This window comes from Monoraphidium neglectum (assembly GCF_000611645.1).
Source record: "Monoraphidium neglectum strain SAG 48.87 unplaced genomic scaffold scaffold01600, whole genome shotgun sequence".
Classification (NCBI taxonomy): Eukaryota; Viridiplantae; Chlorophyta; class Chlorophyceae; order Sphaeropleales; family Selenastraceae; genus Monoraphidium; species Monoraphidium neglectum.
Window position 1 is genome coordinate 4,910 of NW_014012028.1, and position 8,546 is coordinate 13,455.

The following is an 8,546-nucleotide window of genomic DNA, read 5'->3' on the forward strand; positions in this document are numbered from 1 at the left end:
CCCCCGACCCCACCTGGATGTCGGCCTCGGGTATGGACAGCAGCAGCACCACCAGCCGAAACTCCTGGAAGCTGATCACGCCGTCCCCGTCGTCGTCCAGCACGCGGAATGTGCTGCCGCGGGGCTCCCGCTCCATGCTGCCCTGCACCACCTGCCCGCGCTCGCCTGCGGGCGCGCCGCGGGGCGCGGGGTTGCGCGCGCTGGGGCCCCTGCAGGAGTACCCATTGCTGGCCCGGCAGCAGAGGCCAGCCGGGCCTGGCGGGCAAGGTCAAACCGCAGCCAGGGGGCCGTCGCGCCTCTCCCCTGCTGGCTCCCAGGTCACCCGCCTGCCACCGCGTCGCCGCCCACCGTCCAAGAAGCCCGCGCGCTCCGCGGCGCCGTCGCTGGCCGGGTAGGTGGGCACCACCGCGCGCACGACGTCCCGCACGTCCATCGCCTTGGCGCCGGCCGCGTCGGTCTGGGGGCCGGCGGGCGCGCGGGGCCGCGGGAGGAGCGCGTTCTCGTCAGCTGAGGGCGGAGGTGACGGGGCGGCAGTCACGCCGGCAGGAAGCAGAGGGGGGTCCAACAGTAACCCAAGTCACCGCTCGGCTGACTGAACTGCCAGCAGGTGCCACTCGGCCGGCCCGCATCTGCGCGAGGCAGCTGCACGCGTGCCACTCCCTGATATATTGGCCCGAGATGCTGCCTTGGCAGCTGCCCGAGCAGCTCCCAGCCGCACCTGAGTGGCAAAATACTCGTAAGTCTTCTCGAGCGACGACATGTCGCGGATGCGTTTCTCATACCTAAGGCGTGCGTTGGGCGGGGCGGTGTGGCGAGGGGTGCGCAGCAGCGGGCGAGCTGGACGGCAGCGCCAGCTTGCGGGACCAGCCCCACGGCTGCGTCCCCGCGCAAAGGCACGGGGACGCATGACACGACGGGCACAGCCGCGCACACCCTAAAGAGTGCTGGGCCCCTGGGGCGTAGGAAAGGTCGACGCACGCAGCTTCGCGTTTGCGCCCTCGTCCCACATGCACCGCCACGCCTCAGCTCACTTAAAGAATATACGCCGCCGCGTGTCGAGGCTGAGCACCTTCCAGTTGCTGGCCTCCACGCCATCAGAGGTGGGGGGCAGGGGCTCGGCCTTTTTCGCCAGCGCCGCCGCAGGCGCGAGCGCCGCCGCGGCGAGCGCCGCGAAAGCCGCAGCCGCGGCAGTGCCCCACCAACCAGCTTCCCGCTCATCGCCCTGCTGCTGGTATTGTTGATAGCGCTTCATCTGGCGCCGTTGCTGCTGCTGCTGCTGCTGCTGCTGCTGCTGCTGCCCAAGAGCACCGCTATGGCCGCTGCGCGTGTTAGAGCGCGGCAGTGCAGCGGTTGCTGCATGCTGCAACCCCAGGCCACAACGGCATGCTAAGAGTGGGAGCGCTTGCTGCGATGTTTGGTGCACCGCATGTGCGATACACGCCGGTAACATTGATTGAGCAGTCGGCCGCTCTCGCAGATCGTGAACCGTTGCTCGTTGTGTCTGATCGCAAGTATGGGCGAAGGCTGGTTCATTGAGGTGTGAATCCGCGTGCTACGGTAAGCCCCGGTCATGCTCAAGAGGTCCCAACCGCATCCCTGTGCAAGGGATGGCACAAGTTGACTCATCAGTTTCTGGGTGACACCCCTGCCTGTTGACCGGAGTCGCATTGTGTGGTCTCTGGAGTCTCTGGTACTCGCCGTCGCGCTCAGGTGATTCTATGATATGAGTTCCGGTGGAACGGGTACGGGCAGGGATACCCCGCTCGCTTTGTGCACTCCGCTGCTTGCCGCACACTTGCTCCTTTGATCCCCGGTGAGACGGTGACGGCCGACTACAACTCCAAGGTAGTGAGGTATACTTTTATTTTATTTACTCTGGAGTTCAGGCGTGGAAGGCAAATATCGAATTGAGCAGGCAGCCTTTTATATGACACTGTTGTGTAGCCTAATGAGGGGCGCGGCGTGTGGCGGCTAGACTTGAGTGGAGAAGGTAGACCGGGCGCTGGGCACCCTGCAAGGTTTGCGGACGTGTGCATGGTCAGGGCAACCGCCCGTTCCCCCGCTACTCACCGGTTTAAAGGACCCGGGGGCCCCCCGCTGGGCGCAGAGGGCCCTCAAGTGACACCTTTAGGCTGCCCCCACGACTTGCGATTGTGATGAGCGGACAGAGTTGACGCCCGCGTGGCTGCTCGTGCAACATCATGGGGGTCTTATTTCGCCGCTGCCTCGTCCTTGCCATTGCGTGCGTGCCTTTCCGCCGACGATTCCACCCAGATCCCTCAAATGCCCGGCACGTGCGTGTGGCGGCTCAAGCCGATACAGGTACTCTCCTCACGTCCTCATTGCTTGCGGTATGTACCGATGCAATTGGTAGTCCACTTGTGTCATCTGTCCTGGATGTGCGCAACCTCTTGCTTTTGCCTGGAAGCGGTCTTCACGCGCACCGGCAGCAGCACGTGCCGACAAAATGGCACATCGCCCTTGAGCTGATCTCTGGGCCGGCCCGACAAGAGTCTCAGCCACATGCTCGTCTAGCTGTGCACGTGACGCACAATCAGCATGAGAATGGAACGCGGTATCAAAAAGACACCCTTCACAGCATAATCACAACAATTGCTGGGGTTCAGTTCTTGCGAGTGATCTTGCGGGCCCGGTCAACAGCCGCGGGCGCATTTGCAGAGTTCTATTGTTGCTGCACTAATTTGATTAGGTTCCATATTAGCACCCTCAATAGCCATGGCGCGCGTGTCAGGCCTCCTCCTTGTTCTTGCGTTGCTTGTGGGCCCGAGCTCCGCCTTCAAGGTCATTGAGGGCAGCGCGGGCGTCAGCAAGTATGCCACCAAGCTCAAGAAGAGTGGCATCAAGGACGTCATGTGAGCAAGGACTCAACAATCTCGTGCCCGCGTGCCCTTCGCGTAATCTTGGTGCCTGGGCCCGCACACCCTGGAGACGCTGGACGTCGTGCTCCGAGAGCCTGGCGCTGCTAGGGTCGCGACTGGCCGCCATGCCATTCGCCCAAAAATGGCTCACCGCGCGAACGCGGCGCTGCACTCGCGCACCATGTTCACATGCAGCCTGACCGCGCGGCCACAAGAGAGTCTCACTGAGGGCGAGCTGCCAAAGTCCTGGGACTGGTGAGTTTGTTGCCGCTCATCGCGCACCATGATATGGGTGCACACCCTCGCTTAATCGTGGGGCTCGTCCAAAAAAGGCTGAGGGAGTTCAGCGCAGAGCCGGCCCGCCCACTGCCCGCAACCCACGCCGAGTTGCCGCCAACCATCGCGCCCCAACCCCACATCCGCGGGCAGGCGCAACGTCGATGGCAAAAACTACCTCTCTCCCGTCCGCAACCAGCACATCCCGGTGGGTGTGGGCCGAATTTGCCCAGATATCCGCGCCCTCGCCTCCTCGCCCGCCCAAACGCTTTCGCCGGCTAGCGGAGGGGGCAGCGTCAACCGACGCGGGCCGCGCGCTCTTTGCATGTGGCCCTCCATCTCCTTGATCAACATGCCGCACCCCCCCCCGGACGTCGACCCCTCTTTGCCTCATCCCCCCCCCCCCAGGTCTACTGCGGCGGCTGCTGGGCGTTCGCCTCGACCTCTGCCCTGGCCGACCGCGCCAACATCGTCCGCGGCGGCGCGTTCCCGCTCGCAGTGCTGTCGGTGCAGAACGTGGTCGACTGCAGCAAGGGCGGCAATTGCATCGACGGCGGCGAGGACAAGGTGCGCGGGTTGCACGCCTGTGTCTGCATCGGCTGCTTGCGCCTGCATGCGTCTGCGTGCGCCCGCATGCGTGCGCGCACGCCTGTTTCTGCATCGACCTTGGCCCATCTCACCTGTTGATCGGCTGAGTCGGCTGAGGCTCCGACTGGTGCGCTGCTGGGCCGCGCCTTGCTACGTGTCACCGGCCATGCGCCCATCCAAACAAGTCGCCCGCTGCTCTTCCCCCGCTCCTCTCTCCCCTCGCAGCTGGTGTACGCGTACGCCTTCAGGCAGGGCATCCCCGCCGACACCTGCAACTCGTTCGTGGCGCACAACCAGGCCTGCAACCACAAGCACCAGTGCTGTGAGCCCGCCCGAATTCCAGCCCCCCTTGCTTGCATCGCGCTGCCCGAATCTTTGGGAGCATGCCAGGCCCGCATTGACGGTATGGGATTTCAAAGTTGCATTTGGCTGTTGCAACTTGCAAATGCGGCCAGCGTTCATGTTTTGAGAGGCGCGCTGCAGCGAATTGACGCGGCTGTGTGCTGCTGCTGCTGCTGCTGCCGCACCACCCCTGACAGACACCTGTGAGTCCAACGGGAAGTGCGCCCCGGTCTACGACTACAAGAGGCTGGTGAGTAGGCAGGACCCTGGCGTGGGATGCCATCAAGCGGGCGCGCGTGCAGGGAGCAGGCACGCCCGTCTACACAACAGGCGCGCGCGTCCATGCGCCCTGTGTACGGGGATCGCCTGCCTGGGCACCTGCGGCATGACCCAGCCCGGCCACTCCAAATTGCCTTTTCCCTTGAGCCGCCCCTGAAAAACGCCCTTCTCAGTCAACGCCAAAGCCTCGCACGGCCCGACCGCAGCATCTGGGCCAGGCCCGTCCTCTGTCTATGCAATCTGTCGCCCTAACGCGCCGCACCCCCGCCGCTCGTGTTGCCACCTGCTCCCGCCCCCCCTCAAGGTTGTGAGTGAGTACGGCAGCCTCCAGGGCCGCCTGGCCATGAAGGCCGAGATCTACAGGAGGGGGCCCATCTCGTGCGCCATCCAGTCCACCCGGGAGCTGGATGACTACAAGGGTGAGGGGCCTGGGCGCGGCGCGTGGCTCCCGCATGTCACGTTTTTTGGTCCCCGCGCCGTGGGGGCGATCGGCGTCCAAGGCGTGTTGTGTAGGCTTCCGGGGAGGGGCGTGGGGGGCGCGTGGGCGGCTCTGGAGAGGGGGAGAGGGGGGGTCCGGCAGGAGCAGGGCAGGGAAGCTTTGGTTGCTGCAGGCGGGCAGGGCGAACAGGACCAGCCGGCGGGGGAGTGTTCTGCCGGCCTGCAGCCTGCTCCACAGGGCGCGTCAGATGTGGTCGGCCGCGTCGTCAACCGACGCTCTGTGCCCTTGCACGTGACCGCAGGACACTCACCTTGTCGCCCCGCGCCCGCCCTGCCGCCCCTTTGATGCCCCCCCCTTCTCCCCCAAAAAACAGGCGGCGTGTTTGCCCAGAAGCTGCAGAAGATCGAGCTGAACCACGTAGTCAGCGTCGTGGGCTGGGACAAGGTCGACGGGGAAGAGGTCTGGATAGTGCGCAACAGCTGGTGCGCGGGGCGCGTTTGTGTCCTGTCGCGCGAGAGTTGGCGTGCACGCGCGCGCGTGATCTGTTGACTGGCAGGGTCCTTGCTTCAAGCCACGTGTGCGTATTCATATGGTGCTGCCTGCCAGGATTCCATTTCCAGCCAAAGCCGCGCCCTAGGGCGGGTGGGTGGAACGGGGGCAGCAGGGTTCGAGTGGCCGCAGCGCCGCTCGCTTGGAATCCCCTGGCGGTATTAGCCTCCCATAGCACGGTGCAGCCGCGCAGGCGCGGTTTTTCCGCCCCTGCCCGTCCTCCCTCTGCTGCCTTTCCCCTCCCCGCCGGAACCTGGCGCCCCGCCCATCCCTGCGCTCACCCCTTCCTCCACTGGCCTTCCAGGGGCGAGCCCTGGGGCGAGGGCGGCTTCTACCGCACCCCCACCTCCGGCTTCGACGGCGGCAACGGCGCCAACATGAACCTGGGCATCGAGCTGGACTGCGCCTTTGGCGCCGTCGACCGCTGGGCCAACGCCCGTGACCTAGGCTTCCCTGCCAGCGCTGACGAGGACGACGAGATAGCGCCCTCCAGGCGCGCCACCCCCGAAGCTGCCGCTGCTGCTACGCGCGTCGCTGCGTCGTAGGCGGCGCGCCCGCGCCCGCGACCTGCGCGCGGCGGGAGGCCGGCCGGCCTGGGAGCTTGCTCTGGCGCGCAGCGGGGTGCGCCGCGGTTGGCGGCTGACGGACCCGCTGTGTTCCAACGGGTGTTGCACATTCATCATGCATCAAGTTGCTTATCAACCGATGGCCGTGCTAGCACGCGCCCTCTTAGCACGGCTGCCCCTTACATTGCATCAGAGCGCGGCGGCGCTGACGTTTGGGAGGTGCCTCGACTGTCCCGTTCCGGCGGCGGCGAGGGGCTGCCCTCTTGGTTGCTCGCCACTGCACGTTGCACACCTCCAGGCCGCGCCACGCATAAGAGCAGCGGGCCGGCAATTTGGCAGCCTCTGTGCGCCCCAGATCGCACATGCGGCGAGACCCCTTGCAATTCAACAACCCGAAGAGCCAAAAGCACTGCCCTGAGGCGGGCGCCCTGGCTGCCGCAGCGCCTGCGCCGTGCGCCCGCACCCGATTCTTATTATTCTTCTGTACCCTCGTCGCCCGCCCTGCGCTTGCATCCGCGCGCCGGCCTGTCTGCGCACCACTTGTCGCCACGAGCCTGTCATGCAGGCTGCGCATGCGCGCGCGCGCGCGCGCGCGCTCAAACCAGTCTTTGGGCTGAGAGAGAACGCAATTCAGCAGGGCTGGCGGTTCGCCGCCAGCCCGCACGCGCTGACAAGCTTGCGGGTGGCCGGGAGAGATCGGGGCGCCTCGGCGCGCGTGTGCGACCCGGCGTTGCGGGCGCATGCGCCGCGAAGGGTGCCCTCCCCTCTGCCCCCCGCCGAGCTTCAGTTGTACCACTACCCGCGGCGCTGAGCACGGCTAGCGTGCTCCGGCTAACGCGGGCTGCCTTGTATGCTGCTTGCCCCTGCTGAGTCGATCAAACCCTCAACCCCGTTCGTGCGTGCCGCATCTCGAGGCGCAGCCCCCCGCGCGACTGTACCCCTCACTGCGGCGCAGTGGGCTCGCTGCCTCGCGAGCGATGTAACATTACGGGTCCCATCTCACCCGCAGCCGCCTGAGGGTGCTTCAGAGGCGTCGACGCCGGCAGGCAGCCACGCAAGGTCAGGGTTGGGCGCCGCCTGACCCAGCCCTGACAGCTGCGTCCCTGTTGGGGCCCTCTAAAGCGCTTCGGCCGACCTGTGACTGCCGGCTGCACCCCCAACCCCAGCTCGCCTTGACACTCTGCTCGCTTCGGCCGCTGGCATCGCGGCCAACGTCCGCTGTCTGATTCATTGCACGTCTCTGCAAAGAATGACAGAGGCGGAAGCGCCGAACGCGCTGCCCCCCGGAAAATGTGTGTGCAGAGCGAAACGCACGGTCAAAGGGCGCAGTGCGGGGCGCCGCTTGCTCATCTGAACGCGTTGCAATGCCCGCTTCAGCAGCTGCTACCAAAACGCCCGCAGTCTCTACACTGACAACGAGGCATACAAACACAAACACACACACACACACACACACACACAAAAAAACACATCAACAAGCGCATCACAAACCCAGCAACCGACAACGCCTTGACATGTCTGCGGCGGCAAGCAGCGCAGAGGGGCCCGTCATCAGCGGAAAAGCAACACCCCAGCATGCACACAACTAAGCCGATCTTGGCGAAAGAAAGAGGTTGAATCAATCAGCCAGCAGAAACGACGGATAGGGTGGGTAAGGCATGCAGCTCTTGCGCAGGTGAGGGCGGCGCAACAGGCCGGGCACGTGGCCCCTCTTGAAAGCCTGTTGCCAAGTCTTTAGGGGAGGAAGTCAAGGGCGCTACCCTCGGTCTACACACCTAACCAGGCACCAAAACAAATTGCACTGCTAGATTGCTGCAGCCTAGAATGCTTGTGCGCTGAGTGCGCAAAGGCAGGCCTGTTGCCCTGTGCCCCAGCGAGCCCAGGCAGCCCTCAGCGCGGAAACCGGCCTGGCGTGGCGCCAAAACCCGGCAGGCCGCGTCTGCAGCAGCCGGGCAGGCTGCGCCGCCGTCACTTCGCCCTGCAAAGAGCGCCGCACAGCCCGCCGGCGGCGCTGGTGAGCGCCCGCTCAGCCTGCCAACCCCTCGAGGCGCTGGCGCCTGCGCACCGCCGCACAGCAGCACTGCTTGCGGGGCGCACGAGGCGCCTGCCATTACTGGACGCGGCGGCGCCCCTGCCCCTCACCAGCGCGCCGGGCCGCCCCCGCACGAGCGGCGCCGACCTCCGCGGTCGGGGCAGCAGGATTGAGGCGAGCCCAGCAAACGAGGCCGGCGATTACAAGGGCGCGTTGATTGCGTGCTTGACGGTCTCGTACACCTGTTGGTGAAATCGGGGTAGGATGAGAAATCCGAGGTTATCAGTCACCGCAGGGACACCCGATGGGGGCGCGATGGGGCGGGGCAGGCCGGGCTGCAGTTGACCCCACGGCGCACTGCCCACAGAGGAGGCTCGCCCGCGCCCCCGCATGTGCACCGCGGCGCGCTCCCCAGGCCATGTTGAGAGGTGCGCCTGGGCTCGGGGCAGCGTCCCCGATCATGGACAGGTTCAAGGTCGGCCCGATCATGCCCTGCCGCCGCGGCTCGCTCACCCAGTAGCTGAGCGCCGCGCTCGGCAGGACCTGCAGCAAGCTGGGCCGCAGCCCAGCGTAGAACCCGCCCGCGCCGCCCTCCC

At 65.9% G+C, this 8,546-nt stretch overlaps 2 protein-coding genes across 2 annotated transcripts in view; one reads left to right on the forward strand and one right to left on the reverse strand.

The window, feature by feature from the left end:
• MNEG_8425 (hypothetical protein) overlaps window positions 1–760 on the reverse strand; it is a gene marked incomplete at both ends in the record, with an annotated part of 2,825 nt that extends 2,065 nt beyond the window's left edge. The window contains 3 exons of the mRNA XM_014043103.1: window positions 14–165; window positions 349–457; window positions 719–760. Of these exons, the coding sequence (XP_013898557.1) occupies window positions 14–165; window positions 349–457; window positions 719–760 (303 nt within the window). The remainder of the gene's footprint in view (window positions 1–13; window positions 166–348; window positions 458–718) is intronic.
• A 1,976-nt stretch (window positions 761–2,736) lies between these two features.
• Window positions 2,737–5,897, forward strand: MNEG_8426 (cathepsin Z; the record flags this gene model as incomplete). Its single annotated transcript, XM_014043104.1, has 9 exons — window positions 2,737–2,873; window positions 3,075–3,134; window positions 3,309–3,363; window positions 3,564–3,722; window positions 3,969–4,065; window positions 4,283–4,335; window positions 4,669–4,783; window positions 5,177–5,285; window positions 5,657–5,897. 9 exons carry the CDS (start codon window positions 2,737–2,739, stop codon window positions 5,895–5,897), a joined length of 1,026 nt encoding a protein of 341 aa, XP_013898558.1.
• Window positions 5,898–8,546: the final 2,649 nt, after the last annotated feature.